Source organism: Camellia sinensis, chromosome 6, assembly GCF_055761805.1.
Source record: "Camellia sinensis isolate YWXY chromosome 6, ASM5576180v1, whole genome shotgun sequence".
Lineage (NCBI taxonomy): Eukaryota > Viridiplantae > Streptophyta > Magnoliopsida > Ericales > Theaceae > Camellia > Camellia sinensis.
Genome location: NC_138966.1, coordinates 167,296,379 through 167,314,579, shown reverse-complemented (window position 1 = coordinate 167,314,579; position 18,201 = coordinate 167,296,379). Strand labels below are relative to the sequence as shown.

The following is an 18,201-nucleotide window of genomic DNA, read 5'->3' as shown; positions in this document are numbered from 1 at the left end:
GAAATTTTCGTAAAATGGCAAATAGAAGTGAACGTATTTGTATGATGATTTTATCTGATGGGAATTTGTGAGGTGTAATCTCTGTTGACGGGTTAGATGCAGTGGATGTATTTATTGAACCAAAATGAATGAATTAAGATGCAAGTTAGGCATAACATAGTTATGGAAAAAGTTACACAGATTTTGTCATAAGACAATGAACATGTGCATTATACTTATATCTTATTAATTTTCATATATTGTATTAGTATGTTTCTACTGAGTTTTGACTCACCCTACTTGGGAACCATTTTCAGGTGTTGGAAACATGCCTCCGCCAACACAGTAGTTTGGGGGGGACTTGGAGCAAAAGCTTCCTTTTGTTTTATTTATTTTGTATAGCCAAGGGCTAAGTTATATGAGGAGTGATGGAGACCCCCTCCAATCACCATCCCCACCACCTCACACACACTTGGCAGGTGGTGATTGGAGGAGAAGAGAAACAAACAAAAAAAAAAAGAAAATCCAACCAATGAGAGAGAGAGGGGGTCAAAGGGGTGGGGAAAAAATAGGGTCTTAGACATTTTTCAAGTTATATTGAGTTAGACTCTTTATTTTGCTCTAACTAAGCAATGTCTTGGAAATGTATAAGCCCGTAAGACATTTATTTTGTTGATTATTAACTGGTAGTACATGTTATAGATTCAGAATGAACATTAATGAATGTATACTGCATGTGTTATCTTTTGTAATACGAACTCTGATGAATGAAAGCATATTATTTCTATTAACATTCTGTTTTAAGGATTGGATTTATTGTAATAATTTGGGGGCGTTACATAACAACTTCAATTTTTAGCTATTATGTTAGCAGCACTGATTTAGTGCTTTAAATTGATAGCACTAATCCCATCTCTAATGAACTAGCAGTGCCAAAAAAAAAAAAAACGAAACTATCACATAAGTGGCGAGGTTCACGTGATGCCACATCATTAATGATTAATTAGTGGTCTTCAATTAGTTGTCTGAAGCATTTTTTTTTTTTTATGTTAGACAGGGTAATAGGATTGAATCATATTTATTTAAAAAAAATCATTAATATTGTTATTTATTTATTTGTAAATACGATCTAATTATATAACTTGATTATATGGATATTTTGCTCAATGAATCACTGAAATAACTCCTAAACCCAAGATCACAAATCACCCATCTAATTGAATGGTTTGGAAAGTGAAAAAATGGTGAAAGTTAAAAAGTCATATCAAAAAAATCAATTATTCTCTTTTTTTTTTTTTTTTTATAACAAATGAGCCTAAATCCACTCCCATTTCATTTCATGGGTCAAACCGTTGGGTGACTACAATTTTATTTTGTTAGAAAGATTAGTTAACATTAAAAAATAAGAACTCACGTGATATATGTAGAAATCAAAGACGAACCTCATTTATTGTTATTCTGCAAAACAAAGTGATCATTGAAACTGATACAGTTCAGGTAGTACAACTGATCAACAATGATTCATCCCACTAAAAATACCATCACTAATAGCACTAATACATTAAAAAAGTAAAAAAAAAAAAAAAAATACAACTCTAAGACCAAAACATCACATCATTAATGACGGGACCCACTGCCACCTAATTAGTGGGAGCACTAATTAGTGCTCCTAAGCATTTTTCTGCAACTGATAAAAGAAGAACCAACTGAAAACACCACTTTCAAAACTTTGGTGGAAGATGCAAATATCCAACTTAGGGGTTGTGAGTGCAGTGTGCAACATATCTTGAAGGAGGAAACCTATGTGCTCATGCATTAGCTAAGTTTGAATCAGATTAAACAGAAGAAATGCTAGTGGTGAATGAACCAGCTGAAATTAGAAGTATTCTAATAGCAGATATGCTAGGTCTATCTAGACAAAGGTTAATTTCCATTATTGTTGTTTTCCTTTCTGATGTACTTAAAAAAAATAAACAAATAAAAATTGTTAGTATATATGAAAAAGATTCGTTCCAATTTTTGAGAAATTGAGAAATTAAAAAAAAAAAGAAGAGAAAAGAATAGATTTAGTATATTTGATTTCAGTTTTTAGAATTTAATTTTTTGAAATTTGAGTTTTTGTTTTTCATATTTTTTGGTTTTAGTGAATATTTTTAAAATTTTAAGCAATTTTTTTACTTTTTTAAATACACCTTACTTAGATATATCTAAATAATAAAATATTTGTGAAAAAATATTTTTCAAAATTAATAAATATACAAAAATACAAAAAATATACTATATTTTTATATTTTTGATAATTAGTGAATTTTTTAAAAAAATTCAAAAATATTTGCTTGGTTCCCATTTTTTAAAAACAATTTTTAGAAAATTCTACACTCTTATTTTCCGTGTTTTTTTGTTTTTACTGAATTTTTTTAATATTTTATGCAAATTTTTTATTTTTTAGACACACCTAACATAAATACACCTAAAAAGTAAAAAAATTGTAAAAAAAATCTTTTAAAAATTCACTAAATACCAAAAATACAAAAAATACAAGAATTTAGTACATTTTTTATATTTTTATGTATTTCTTAATTTTTAAAAATATTTTTTCACAATTTTTTTTTACTTTTTAGACACATCTAAGTAAGGTGCATCTAAAAAAGTAAAAAAAATATTTAAAATTTTAAAAATATTTACTAAAAACAAAAAAACACAAAAATCAAAAAATTCAGTTTTAAAAAAACTTAATCCAGAAAATTCAAACCAAACACAGTGATTATACTTTTAAATGTATTTATATTAGGTATGTTTAAAAATTAAAAAAATTAATTAAAATATTTAAAAAATTTAGAAAAAATAAAAATTTCTGAAAAAACCAAACAGTGCTCTTTTGGCGACGACACACGCATCGCATCGCCTTCTTCCTCTCTCTCTCTCTCTCTCTCACACACACACACGCTGACGTACACATACAAACCCTAACCCTATCGTTCTCCTCTGCGATCCCAACTCTGCTCCGCTCTAAAATTCTCAGGACTCTGAGCTCTGAGCTCGTTGACTCCCAGAAATGAACAGGTTCGCATTTTTCACTGAAAACATGTTTCATCTATATATGTATACTACATGTAGATGTTGTAGTCTATAGCTTCGCAGAGGTGTTGAATAAAAATCTATATTAATTCTAAAAATTAAGATAAATGTATTCAGAATCATAAATATCACTGAAAAAGTGATTGGCAAACGCTAAATTGAGGCTTCTTTGTTTTTATTATGTTTCATTGTTGTCTAATGCTTTGTGTGCTCGAAACAGAATTGTTGTGAGAAGAATTGCTTCGAATAAATATGGATTGAAAGTTGCGAGGAAGACTTTTTGTAATAATGCAGCTGCAGAAGTATCTGATTCGCAAAGCAGCAATGTAATTTTTTCTTTTTAAAACCCTGTATGTTATTCTCTTGATGTTCTTTTATGTCTCATGTAGAAGGCTCTTGATTTTCCCCTACATCCCCTTCAATTCATGTTAAAACTTGTTCTTTTTTTTTTTTTTTTTTTTTTTTTGGGTGTGTGTGTGTGGAAGTTATATCATGTTCATTTTTTCAATTTCTTCTGCCATGTGTTTTTCAAAAGCTTCAACTTTAATCATCTAGAATTTTTGTAATTTTTATTGCTTCTAGTGAATGAATTTTTGTAATGCAGCTGCAAAATTATCTGGTTCCACAACATAGCCATGTAATTTTTTAAGGGGAAATAACAAATAAGTGGTACTTTTGAAAAATAATTACAGATTCATGATAAACTTTACAAATTTTAGTGATTAAATTCATATACCTTTCCATGAATCTGTAATTTTTTTGGGAAACTACCACTGTCTTGTAATTTCCCCATTTTTTAAAACCTATATGGTTCATTATTATGCTCTCAGTGTTCTATGTAATTATGTCACTTTTTGCTTCTACATTTGTTTCAAATCCTCAACTTTAATTGCCATGACACGACTCACTTCTTGGTTATAAGATTGATGGATAAACCTACCTGCTTTCCCATGAGGGCACAATTTTATTTCAGTAAATCATGGAATTAGGTAATGAAAGAATGCTAAAGTTTTGAGGTTGATGGACATAATAATATAAATGTATTTGCAGTTGTTATTATTTTCATGTAGATATATACATATATATATAATTAGTTATTTGAAATTATGTTCTTGCTCATCGACATGTGCATATTTTGTTGTACATGTGCATATTGTGTTGTACATGTCCCCACCTGTTGGCGTGTCCATATCGTGTCATATCCATGTCCAATGTCCATATTTGCACTTCCTATGTCTGTATCTATTTGTCTGTCTATCTATTTATCAATCTCTCTCTTGTGCTTTGTGGGATCTACTTCTTAAATTTATTTGTTTTGCTTTATTGACTTCATTGTCTCTTTTTGCTAACAAAATTAATCGATTCCTCTCATCTTAGACTATTTGTCAATTAATGTTCTTATTTATTTTTTCAAACGCAGGAATTGTATTTTACTAGTTATTAAATAGTAATTAGATTAGTTGGGTGCTTTTATTTGCAGTTAGTCATTGCCTTTACCTTGGAATAGTACTCATTATTGCTTGAGATCATCATCATCTATTCATGTAAGAATGTTCTTCAAATGTTATAGGAGTTAGGTGACAAAGGTGGTTTGACAAATAATGTTCCCCAGTATGACATAGCTATAATTGGAGGTGGCATGGTTGGCATGGCTCTAGCTTGTTCCCTAGGTAATTAAAAATAATTTGCATTTATTTTATGCACAGTTTACTCTGAGTTGATGACTTTGTAGTATGTTTAGTAAATTATAGTTAGTTTTCTCCATAATGTTGGATTTTTGTAGTTTTATGGCTTGTTTGCATAAATCAGTTGATATCCTTGCTATAATTCATGCTTATTTACATTTGTTGTTGTTGTTATTTTGATAATAAAGCATGCTCACCACTGGTGTGTGTCTCAATTACAAAACATTTATAATATTTTTATTAAATTGTAGTGACTTTTTGTCCATAATGTTGGATTTTTGTAGCTTTATGGGTAGTTTGCATAAATTTGATGTCCCAGCTACAATTCATGTTTATTTACAGTATATTTTGATAATAAAACATGATCTCCCACTGGTTTGTGTCCCAATAAGCAAACACTTATATTAAAATGGATTACATTTCTCAAGATAAACATTATTGTGCTACTTCTATCCAGCTTTTTCGTTGGTTAATTAACCAAAAATAAAAAGCAACTTGAATAAAGGAAGAGAAATAGCAGAGCTGGGCCTCATTCTTTTTTATTCTTCTTTTCAATCTTTATTTTTATTTTTATTTATTTTTAATTTTTTTGAGCTTTAAGCTTTTATGTTTTATCCTTTGATCAGAAAAATTCTTACCAAAGATAAGTTTTTAGGATTTATCTTTTCGAGCAAGTTTTATGTCGAAGACTGGATTCCTAGATTTATTTAGGATTGCTATGGACAAGAGGCCCTTCTAGCCGGTTATTTGAGGACATTGGAGGCTAAGGTGGTTTGTGAACCCCACTTTGTACCCAGAATGATGTTTTTTGGCTTGCTGCTTTGTTTGATGTATGGACACAAGACACCTAGTGGAAGGCCTTGAAGACTGGTGAATCGACGCGTATACTTTCTACATTGTTTTGATTCTAACTTTCCTTTGAAGGCCCTTTCGCACTCTCAAGTTCCTTCTGATTAGCCTTTTTTGGTTAGTGGGTAAGTGATAATTTGGCCTAGTGGGATAATTTTCTAGCAAACTTGAGCTACATGACAGGGAAAACACAGAATTAATGAATTATCTTTTGATATTCACTTTTAGTTGCCAGCTAAGAAGCACGGACACTTCTAAGAAGGTGACGTATCCGTGTCATGTCCGTGTCGGACACTGACACTCTTTGGACACTCTTAGGACACGTGTCCGATACTCTTCAAAACGTGTCCTATTTTTTAAATATTTTTAAAGACCCGGACACTCTTTGGACACTTGGAGGACACACGTGTCAATTGTTTAAACACATGTGTCTGTTGATTATACATATGTGAAACTAATTATAAGTTTGAACAAAACAACTTAAGATACAATAATAAAACAAAAAGCATATAAATTTATAGGAATTAGTGCTATATTGCATTTTTTATTATCTTTGAATGATATATTCATATATATAACATATAATAAATATATAAAATTATATATTTCATGCGTGTCCTCCACGTGTCGTGTCCTACATTTTTTTAAAATTAACGTGTCGGCGTGTCCGTATCGTATTCGTGTCGTGTCACGTGTCCGTGTCCATGCTTCTTAGGTTGCCAGACATTTATGGGGTCTCCTCCTGGTCCTTGCTAAGGTGCATTACGTCATGCCTAGACCAGCGTGTTGGTATTTAACAGTGGCAGAGGACCCGATTTATGAGGATAGTTATGGAAGCATGGCAAGCAGGCTTATTATACTTGTGGTGGTGTATTCAAAAAGAGGAGAATAGGTCCTCCTTCGAGGGAGGGAGTGGCCGATTATGAAATTAAAGCATGCAATGTCAAATCTCTCATATTTTTGGATTAGAGGGTGATATTAAGCTTTAGTAGAGTCTTTTGTTGATTTCTTGAGATATTTAAACTTTTTTGTGTAATGTTGGTATAGACTGTGTATGCATATTGTGTACATGGGTTGCACACCTTTGGTACATTCTAATGGAGTATTTTTATCTATGAAAAAGAGGGATAAGATAGGGGTCCTTACCTTGCCTTTAATTCCAGTCATGGACTGTTGAATGGCTTGTGATTGAGCAGTATGAGGGCATTTTCAAACATTTAATGCTGTTCTAAATTTTTAATTCTAGAAAATTAGCCTTTTCATATAGCATATGCCAATTAATTGCATTAAACATATGCATAAGCTCCCTAATTTTCATATGCCTGCAGCAAGCATGCCACTGACAAAACAGTTGACCGTTGCCATCATTGATAGCAATCCTGCTTTGGGGAGGAAAGACTGCTTCAAGAAAGATGATCCCCCAGATCCAAGGGTCAGTACAGTCACCCCTGCAACTATTTCTTTCTTCAAAGGTATCCGTTGTTATCTTGTTATTGTTCATTATGTTTTTCTACCTTCCAAATCATATGTTCTTAGAAGTTTACTTTGCATGCATTTTTAGTGAGCCTCATCACGATTCACCATGCTAATACAGTAAATATGTTTAACAGAAAAATTCAATACTTTTGAAAGATAGAGCTGTTCATTTGAATTTTAATGACCATAATGGAACTTAGATTTTGATTGGGTTGGTTAAGATAAACATGGAAACTATGAAGTAATTGGTTTTGTGTTACTTGCTGATACTTGTTTCCGGTGTTTTTCGTGAAACTTGTTTCTTACGTTGTGGAATGACATTGACAAAAGTAAAGGTAGGCAATTCCGATATTGTAAGCTGGGTGCTTGGTAATTACCTGCATGCATAAAAGAAGACTAATTATCATATGAAGTTTTACTAGATAATTAGATGTTAGAGAAGAATAGAGAAATATTGTTTAATTTCCAATTTCTATTCAGTTCTAGTCATGTGTCATTTCAGTAATCCTAATGCAAGCAACAAATTAGCTCAAAATTGAAGTTGAAGACCGTATGATTGCATTTTCTACTATTGTTCACAAATCAATTTCATCATATGACTCAAATGATGATGTTATCCTCTTAAGAGTTCCAGTAAAATTTTCCTAACTTGTCTTTAGATATCATGCATATATATTTTAGTTTTTGCTTTCGTTAGGTGCAATATTTCTTGTATTTGTAAGTAATGGTTCTTTGTCCATCAAATATGGGTAGAAGTGTGACACTGCAAAAATCCCAATAAAACTTACAAATACATTTTTCCTTAACGACGGGTTCAACTTTACAGATGCTGGTGCTTGGCAATATGTTCAACAACATCGACATGCTTATTTTGACAGGATGCAGGTAATGACTTTCATTTTTATCAATTCATTAATACATTTTCATAATTATCTTCGACAATCAACAAAACCGAACCAAACTAAAGTAAGTCTTGTGTCCCAATCAAGTGGGGTTGGCTATATGAATTATTTTATGCGATTCCACTTTGTTAAGGACTTATCTTCAACTATTGTTGAACTAATTTTTTTCAAACGCATCTTTTCTCTGAATATGCTTTTAAGAAAGTTTTATGTCCTTTGGCGTGCTTCTAAATACTCCCAAACACCCACTTTCTCTCTACACCCACCAAAGAGACTTTAAAACTACATTTTCCCCATCCTCAATACCATCACACCCAAAAATTTCTTTCCATGACCATACATTCTCTACACCGGTAGTTGGCAGAGAGTTATTTGGCAGTTGTTTGGTATAATTTTTTGTAGATCTGTGTGTTTTAGAAAAGTTCCATCAAAGCTCGGATTGGCCATGGTTCGCTTGACGAACTTGTCTTTAATATTGTTTTGTTTTCTCCATTTCCACTGACTAACATGGTACAGTTTGCCTGTCTTTACATAAAACTTATGATTCATCAAGGGCTGATATGGTTAGTTTTTCATCTATCACTGAATGGTTCTTTGTAGGTTTGGGATTATACTGGCCTAGGATACACAAGATACAATGCAAGAGATGTAGATAAAGAAGTCCTAGGGTATGAACACTCATAGTTGCTGGACAATTTCATTTTTAGAATTATGCAAATATTAATGGCAGATGCTGCTGCTTTGGGTTTCTGTTTCAGGTGTGTGGTAGAGAATAAGGTGCTTCTTAGATCTCTGTTGTCATGTTTACAGGTACTTTTCCATAGTGAGCTTTATAGATCTATATTTCTTGAAAAATTGTTGATGAAATGTTTTGTCTCATGCTTTATCCCTATGTTTTCATCACTCATATTGTTTTTCTTAGATTTTGCATTTACATCCCTACTATACCATTTTTTTCTTTTCCTGTTACTCAGATGATCTTTTCTGCATTTCTTTTTTTAATAATGAAATTTTCTTTCTTACTAAAATATTGAAGGGAATTCCCCCCCCCCCCCCCCCCCCTTTCCTAAAAGCATGTGTAATATTCTGTTTTTTAAACTAAAATAAATGTCAAGATTCAAATTTGTGCATGTCCTGATAGTATTTGCATTTCTTGTTCCTTTCATGTGTGTTTAAGTCATGTATTTGGTCAGGGAGACAAGCAATGAGAATTGCACATGCTGAGATTCTATTACAGTTATTTGTTATGAAAACACCAAAGCATGTATAGGCGTGTGAGGTAGAGAGACATAGTTTAGGTCTGCCTCAAGAGCATGCAGGTCTTTCTTCGTTGACATTTTTGGCTCCATAATCATATCACTCACAAAGCCCTTTAAAAAATTTCTTGCAATTCTCTTATTGCCGTTGAGGCATCTCAAACCTTTCTTTTTTTTCCTTCTTTCCTTCTATTTTTATTTTTTCTTTAGGTAAGTTTCAGAGTTTTTGTGCCATGGCTTTAATGCATCCTAGTGTCCTACCACTTTAATGCATCCTGACAATAGTTCTTTCAGAAATTATTTTTATGGAGAATCTATGAGAAGATTTTATGGCAGTAGTTGTATTCTCATCACGGGAGTCTTATGAACTGTCTTGTTTATGAAAATTGCTGTATTTTTTCACTCTGAGAATCCATATGCTTTTATACAACTAATAATTTGAATACTATCAGAACACAGACTTCCAGAAGACAATCTATCCTTCCATGTTAACTTCAATGACTTTATCTCCAAGCTTGTCATCCATGGGGGTGGATGGCACATCTTCAGGAACGACAATGCCCACTTGCGGAGGTTTAGCAAAGCTGGAACTGAATGATGGCAATAGCCTGTATGCCAAGTTGGTGGTAATTTCATCTTCTGTGTAGATAAAGTTGCATATTAAGAAGGAAAATGATTGCAGAAGTTGTATTGCCCCTTATGGGTCAGATCTGAAAAAGATTGATTTGTGCTAAATTTCAATGGTGCTTACTACAGGTTGGAGCTGATGGGTCCAAGTCACGTGTCAGGGAGTTAGCAGGATTCAAAACAACTGGATGGAAATATTCACAGAATGGCGTCATCTGTACAGTGGAACATGCAGTGGAAAACCAGTGCGCATGGCAACGATTTCTACCTTCTGGTCCAATTGCACTTTTGCCAATGGGTGATAAGTTCAGCAATATTGTTTGGACTATGGACCCCAAAGAGTCATCAGACTGCAAATCAATGAGCGAGGATGATTTCGTCAATGCTGTAAATCATGCTTTGGATCATGGATATGGCCCTCATCCCCAGTCGCAATTATTTGGCGGCGGAAACATATTGTCTTGGTTTAGACCAGACGTGACATCATCTAGTAGTGAGTGTTTTGAAGTTCCACCAAAAGTGGTCAAACTGGCTTCAGAAAGAATGGCATTTCCATTATCTCTAAGGCATGCTAATCAATATGCATCAAGACGCGTAGTTCTTATTGGTGATGCTGCACACACTGTTCATCCTTTGGCTGGTCAAGGGGTTAATTTGGGTTTTGGGGATGCGTCTGCTCTTTCAAGAGTCATAGCTGAGAGCGTTGCTGTAGGGTCTGACATTGGGGAGGTATGTTCTCTTTAGTTTTTCTTATTTCCAATAGAGTTATTATTTATACCTGCACACACAACCTGAAAGACTGAGGATAATTATGGTAGTTCTGTTTACATGGAAAAGCTAGCGATTGAAAAATAATTAATAACCAATGCATCCTACACATGGATTATTTGCAACCAAATATATATATTGGATAGTTAATTTGCGTGCAGAAACATTCAAAACGCAAATTTTTGGGGTAGTGCTCTCTGTCTGCCGATTTGCAGATTAGAGAAGGAATGTGTTCTCTTTCGTGGCAAATTAATTATACCATAGAAAAAGTGATTGATTTGGCAGGATGTACTGTGAGATGTGTTAACCAGGTTCTTATGTTTCCTTCAACTGTTAGGATCCAATAAACATGTATTTCCATCCCCATAAAATCTGTGCACGAGTCTGAAATAGTTTTAAAATTTAATTTTTGATTATTTACTTGTAATGCTGACCACCTCATGTCCTATAATCATTGCTTCATCAGTGTGGTTTTGTAAATCTGTGCAGGTACATTTGCTGAAGAAATATGAGGCAGATAGGAAACCAGCAAATATTGCAATGATGGCATTACTAGATGGTTTTCAGAAGGCATACTCTGTTGATTTCGGACCTCTAAATGTGTTACGAGCCGCCGCATTCCATGGAGCGCAGTATATCTCACCGCTGAAAAGGAATATTATTTCATATGCTTCAGGCGAGCAGAGACTACCACTTTTCTCTTGAGATAGGTGTGTACTTTTTGAATCAAATGGTGCTTGCAGATGAGTTTATTTTGTATATCGGTTCTGTTATTTTATCATCTAGCATGATTAACAGCACTACGAGGAAAAATTTGAATAAGTTTGCATGTTATGGGTGGCTGGTTTAGAATTGAGTAACTTGTGCCCAACTTTTAGAGCACATTCGTTTGATGAATGTCATGCACCCAACTTTCACCTTTATGATACGCAAAAGGGAAGACACCTATGGTGTACCTTTTTTTCTCACAATTATGTGGAAACCAATATTTGTAGGATCCACATGTTTGTGAGAGACAAGGATACTCTATGTTTTTGTTTTTGAATTACTTAAAACAATCATAATGAAAAGTTTGAAAATACTTTTCTTTTCATATCTTATTCTTTTTTGTGTGACATAGTTGTTAAAATTTTAAAATACAGTTGTGTTTGGAAACAATTATGCAAACAAGTTGTGTTTTTCCCGGGTAAACAAAAATGAAAACAGAAGCAAACAGGCTTACTAGATTTTACTAAAACAAATGCATTCCTCCTTGATTAGGGAAAAATATTAAGCAGTTTCGAAGCATTATTGTAGAATGTGCATATCATAATTTTGATCAATGAGGCCTCACAAAGGGAATATGTGAGGTAGATATGTCTCTCATTCAGCTAAAAAATCAAGTGAGCCCTATCCATTCAAAAATATAACTCGTATTAGTTTGAAGCATCATATCAGCATGCTCAATTAATCGTTCACGATTATTGAATAATTACTCGTGTAATTATAAACTAGATCATTTCCTGTCATCTAAAAGTGATTAACCATTCATTCCGGCTCCATAAACCTATTATAAGATCCACTTTAATGATCTAATATATTTGTTTTTTTAAGCATTCGTGTGTAGATCATTTTTGTCGGTGCCACCTATGTCATAGGCTCCCCATTCATCCCAATCCTTTATCCTTCTAGGCAACGCCCATCTTCACGCAAAGTAGTCTCAAACCAAATCATATGAAGACAGAACATGGGGTTTCAACCTTGTGTCTTACAACTTGTTTTTCTTGTCCTTCATTCACCCATTTTGTAAGCATAGATAAGAAAAGAGCCTGAGATTTTGTTCACGCAAAGTAGTCACATGTTTTTCTTGTCTTACAGCATGTTATGCACTTTCTTTTAAGATACAATAAAATTACTATTAAATCAATTTAGTTTTTTCATATATGATAAACAACAAATAAAATTAGAAATATAGCCCATTTGATTCATCAAGGTAAGTTGATATCCCAACAATGTAAAACTGAACAGTAAATCTAAAATAATTTTATCCGACCAAATAAACATGGATCTTACTAACTTGTTAAGGAGTAATTAATTATATTTAATGAGTCTTGAAATTTATTAAATTATCATTTTTATATAAAAAAATTAAAATATTAATTGTAAAATAATTATGCACAAATTTAAAAGTCATAGTTTACTATGAGCGTTTGTGGTTCGGTTGCGGTCAGAGAACATTCAATCCATCATCCGTCGGTCGGATTAGCGGATTGAAAAAATCAATCAACATTCGTCCGCCGGATTGAGGGATGCGGATTGAGTGAATTGGTAGATTGACGGATGGATGTAAATCGATTTGGCGGTTTAAACTTTTATAAATTTTAAATATAATACAACTTGTCAACATTTTTTTTGAATAACAATCTAACTCAACATAATCAAAAAATTATGAAGTAAATTGTCAAATACTAATAATAAATACATATAAGAAAACCATACATTATCAAAACTATTTCATTACTTTTTTTATCAAAAACTATTTAATTTGATTTTTTTTAAAATGACAAAATTAAGCCGTATATTTTCTACACAAAAATACCAAATATCAACACTTGTCATTTGATAAAAGGATTTTTAAATTTAAAATACAAAAGAATATCTAAACTGTTTTTCAATTGAAAACACAAACAGAATATCTAAACAAATTACAAACATAAAATTTTATAAATTATTAAGAGTACTTGCGATTTGACGGTTCGGTTGCGGTTAAAGAAACTTTAAATCTGTTAGGCGAATTGGAAAATATTAATTCGCAACCATCTGCTGGTCATCATGCATCTGTCCAAAATGCAATGGATCAGTTTAATTTGATGTATTTAAGCAAATCGAAATATCCACTACTCACTCATAATTAAAACATGCAATAATAAATACATTTACTCATAAAAATTAAGATAAATTAATAAATCATTAAATGTATTTTAACTGGTGCGAAGAATTAGTTGTTAGCATTAGCCAATAAACAAAGACAAGACAAGAACCCTAAATCCCAAACAAACACCAACGCACGTTACCAAAATCGAATATTTATTACAGGAAAATGCGCCCCCCTTTCTTAATTAATCAATTAAATTAATCCCACGACAATTACACCCCACCCAACCCACGCGTGCGGGTGCGTATATTCCTATATGAATTATTTATACAGGAAATCCTAAAATTATTAAAAATTATTATTTTGACTCTTTAAAATATAAAGGTATATAAATAAATCTTTAAACTATTAAAAAATATCATTCATCTCCTTAAATTATAAAAAAAAATGTATAAACAAACCTTATAAATTAGGGGTGAGCATTATCTGTTAGTCCGCCCAACCCATCCTTTTTTTTTTTAAGTTTGAAAAGGTTATTTGAGCTCATAGGAATGGACTAGGCTAATATTTTCAGCTATATATATTAATAGGCTGAGTTTAAGATTTATACTATCAATCCGGTTTGGTCCAGTCCGCTGTTAAATAAATAAATAAATTAATTAATTATAATATATTAAAATATATCTCTTTTTTAGATCTAAATTTTATCTTTGTAAATTTTATTAAAACTCACATTTATAATGATATGATTAAATTTATTTAAGAAATTTTTTAATCTATACGAAACACCTTTCAATTTAGAATGATAAATATGCGGCGAATGTTCGAAAGTCTGCCTTTACTCTAAATTACTTATTTATTTTACTTTGACCACTTTTGATCTAATTTGTATAATTTTATAATTAAAAAATATTTATGTACTTTTATAATTTAAAAGATAATGTGATTGCTTTTCAATAATTTAAAGATGTATTTATACGTTTTTATAATGTGAAAGTCGAAAATGAAAAGGATCTTAGTGTAAATAAATACATTACATACATATATAATAAACTGACGTTTCTAGTTGCCCCCTGCTTTTTCTGGAAACGCACACACATGCATACATATACACGCATATATCGGTTGTTGTTGCTCTGTTTCTAGGGTTTTGACTCTCACATCTTTGCCCATCTTCATCTTCATCTTCTTGTCGAAAAAAGTGGTGATGGATAGGTACCAGAGAGTGGAGAAGCCGAGGCCAGAGGAACCCATAAACGAAAACGAGATCAGAATCACTGCCCAAGGTCTCATTCGCAACTACATTAGCTATGCCACCACTCTTCTTCAGGTATCCATTTCTTTTTATGCTCTGTTTCCTTTCTCAGAAAACCTAGCGCAACGACGAAAAATTACAATTTTGACTCTGTTTGGTTTACTAATTCAGCTTATGTGAGTCTTCGTAGTTGGTTTTCTGGAAATTATGAACTTTTCAAGTTTGTATTTCTTTACTTTTTCCTATCTTTTTCTCCGCTGCCAAACAGAAATTTGGGTGCAATATTTGTTCGAAATTTACATCCTTCTACCAACAAATCTTAAATTTGGGTGGTTTATTGACTATCTGAAATTTTTCCTGTTGTATTTATTTTTATAAGTAAATTAAAAATCAATCTCAATAACATTATGTTAAAAAAAAATTCAAATTTTAACATTACAAACCATCACCAAGCATAACAATACAACAATACAACAATCCAAGACTTAAAAACATAAAACAAATACATGAAAACAGAAATTCAATAATACACAACATTGAACGACATCATGAACCAAGTTTAATTACAAAAAATATTTATGTGTGTGTGTGTGTGATATTGATTTTAATATACCCGGGTTGAATGAGAATCAAGGGAGTCAATATTTCCGGTCCCCACGAACCCAAACCTTCATTGGGCCTAGGCTGGCCCCCTTGGTTTAACCAAAATGACCATCCCTAATACCCTTGGTTTTAAAAGTTTGCTTTTGATGATTTTTACACAAGCATGTACTCCTAGGAATCCATTGTAATGTGGGGTTAGCCTTGCATGCATTGCATATCAGGTTGAAATTGTTTTATTGTTGAGTGTTTAAATCTGGCTGCTTCATAGGGAAGTCAGGATCTATATTATTTGTTGGTTGGTTTGGCAATCACCAAATATAGCTAAAAAGGCAAAGAGTCCGTATCAAAAAGTTAACTCTTCTCTACTTTTCTGCACGTATTTTTATAAAAATCCAAAAAATCAACTAAATGTACTGATCCTTTGTGTTATGTTCAGGAAAAACAGGCTAGAGAGATTATCTTGAAGGCAATGGGACAGGCGATCAGTAAGACAGTGGTGATTGCGGAAATTATAAAGGTGGGTTTGTGTTGTGTTTTACACAAATTTTCTTTGCATCGATTATGTTCTATTTCTGTATATTTAGAAGGGAAGCCACAATAACATATATTGACATGCATTAAAAACAGAAGAGAATCCCAGGGTTGTATCAAGAAACTTCTATTAGCTCAACAAGCTTAACTGATGTATGGGAACCCATTGAAGAGGGACTTGAAATGTAAGATACCTGTAATTTTTTCTAATCTTGACGCATTGCCTACTTCAGTGACATATACTTGATTTTACTTGTTATAATTTCCTATGCAGGTTGGAGATTAATCGCCTGGTCTCACTGATAACAATTACATTATCAACTAGTGAGCTGGACAACAATTCTCCAGGGTCAGATTAGATGCTCTATAATTTATTTGAAATCAAAATTTTCCTGGTTCTATGCCATGGAAGTTTATTTAGTTTGCTATCCTTAGAGATCTAAGTTTGGAAATTCTGTCTGAATAGATACCAAGCTCCATCTAATGTAGAACAGCCAAAAGCAGAGCATCAGTATCAGCAATGGCAACAACCACCCCCAAGACAAGCACGTCGTCCAATCACTGTTGCTAATGAAGGTGTGTGTCAGATCCTCAGAGAAATTGCTTGCCAACTTAAAAAAGCCAATGAGGCTGCCGATCCAGATGACTTTTCTGGCCAGGGGGATTATTTCTTTATTTTGGGGTCCCCTTTGTTTCAGCTTTCTTGTTTTGGTAAAGGGATTTTTTTAAGCTTACAGCTATTTGACCTTTTTAATTTTTTTTTTTTTTTTATTACCCTTGATATCTAGATTCATATGGCATTGGAAGAGGTCGTGGTAGAGGCAGAGGAAGAGGTCGAGGCAGGGGCAGGTATGGGAACCCAGGTATTGATGCTGCAGTTGCTGTTCTTCCTTGTAGTTTCTTTTGTTTCTGTTATTTAAATAGCATTCAAATGTTTTACTTCAGTCATGATGGTATCGGAAAGCTTCTAGAATCTACAGTCCTAACTAACTAATATATTCGACTGACAGAAAATGTTGGGTACAATAACTATAACTGGGGTCGAGGAGGTGGACGGGGCAGGGGCTGGGGTTATCGTGGTAAGTATGGTTTACTTATTTGATGACTGCTTTCTAGATTATAAGAGTTCTTCTTACATTGCAAAATTTTGATGGTCTGTGAATTCTTCTCCTTTTTCCCAATTTTGCCAAATTTTTAATAGAGAGATGCGAGTGTGGTATTCATTGTTTTGCCCACTTGTTTGGTACTCTTGTTGTAACTTGTTACTAATAGCCTCGTGTGTGTGCATATTCAATTCCCCTTATCCAACTAGTTTAAGTTCTATACATGTGTAGCACTAACCTGTAATAACCAATAATGTAAATCGTGATGGATATTCTATATGATGCTTTAGGGCATATACTTATTTTTGAGCATTGGTTTGTGAACAGGTGCAGGATATGAAAGGGGTAGAGATAGAGGCAGAGGTTATGGTTATGGTCATGGACGGGGAAGGTTGGGCAGCAGTGGAAGGGGTGGTGGTGATGGAAACCAGACTTAGTTTGAGTTGGTGTCTCTGTTTACTCTCAAAGCTTAATATGGTTGGTTAAGAAGCTTATTAGGGATAAGATTTACTACTGTTTTTGAGCATCAAACTAGTTGGTTATCCTCTCTGAGCAGTTTTGTTGTCTTTTTTCCTCTCTATGTGGATGAGGTAAAGCCCTTTTTATTTGGTTGGGTTGCTTTGTTTTGGTTGAGAACCGTTTGTTGGTTCTTATTTTTTGCTGTAAATCTTTTCACCACCCTTCTGTAGTTGTATTCCATTTTTCATGTATATAACAATTTTAAGCGCTCTCTCTCTCTCTCTCTCTCTCTCTCTCAATTGTCTCTTAGCTTGGAATTCAACTTGGTTGTAATAATGTTTATGTCAATATGAATATGAAACCCAAAAGTATTGAATGACAAGACGTATGAAGTCTTCAAAAGTCAAAAAAGGAATTGCTTCTTAAAGTCTTCAATGGCTCTATTAATTAGTTGGGTAAATTAGACTGAGACCTTATGACGGCTATATTTATTACAGTTTATCTCATCACTTTTAAAAAATTATATTGATCTTTTTCTTAATTTAATTTTATGTATGATGATTATTACGGTGAGGGAAAAACTGTTATGAAATTTTAAACTTCATGGGGTAATCTGTAATAAAATTTTAAACCTCAAGGAAGGGAATGTAATTTTCAAAAGGTGAAGGGAAAACTGTAATAAACATAAACCTCAAGGAATTTTAATATAATTTATCCTAATTAGTTTAAATCATAGTTGTCAAATCAAAATTCGTATCGTGGATCGAAATTGTCTC

General features: G+C 32.8%; 2 protein-coding genes across 4 annotated transcripts; both read left to right on the top strand.

Moving 5' to 3' along the window:
• Positions 1–2,832: 2,832 nt before the first annotated feature.
• Positions 2,833–11,543, top strand: LOC114322146 (FAD/NAD(P)-binding oxidoreductase family protein). Of its 3 annotated transcripts, none has more exons than XM_028269401.2 (10): positions 2,833–3,042; positions 3,278–3,383; positions 4,628–4,727; positions 6,920–7,063; positions 7,894–7,952; positions 8,570–8,637; positions 8,728–8,779; positions 9,678–9,851; positions 9,982–10,581; positions 11,110–11,543. In XM_028269401.2, the coding sequence occupies exons 1-10, from the start codon at positions 3,035–3,037 to the stop codon at positions 11,323–11,325; spliced, it is 1,527 nt and encodes a 508-aa protein (XP_028125202.2). In that variant the 5' UTR covers positions 2,833–3,034; the 3' UTR covers positions 11,326–11,543. The 3 variants fall into 3 exon arrangements, with proteins under 3 accessions (XP_028125202.2, XP_082731392.1, XP_028125203.2); XM_028269402.2 differs by having other exon boundaries at positions 2,857–3,042; positions 3,278–3,407; XM_082875266.1 differs by lacking the exon at positions 4,628–4,727 and having other exon boundaries at positions 2,849–3,042.
• A 2,936-nt stretch (positions 11,544–14,479) lies between these two features.
• On the top strand, positions 14,480–17,807 carry LOC114322164 (uncharacterized). Its single transcript, XM_028269427.2, has 8 exons — positions 14,480–14,804; positions 15,769–15,849; positions 15,960–16,048; positions 16,138–16,212; positions 16,330–16,439; positions 16,652–16,726; positions 16,874–16,942; positions 17,294–17,807. The coding sequence occupies exons 1-8, from the start codon at positions 14,682–14,684 to the stop codon at positions 17,401–17,403; spliced, it is 732 nt and encodes a 243-aa protein (XP_028125228.2). The 5' UTR covers positions 14,480–14,681; the 3' UTR covers positions 17,404–17,807.
• The last annotated feature ends 394 nt before the right edge of the window (positions 17,808–18,201 follow it).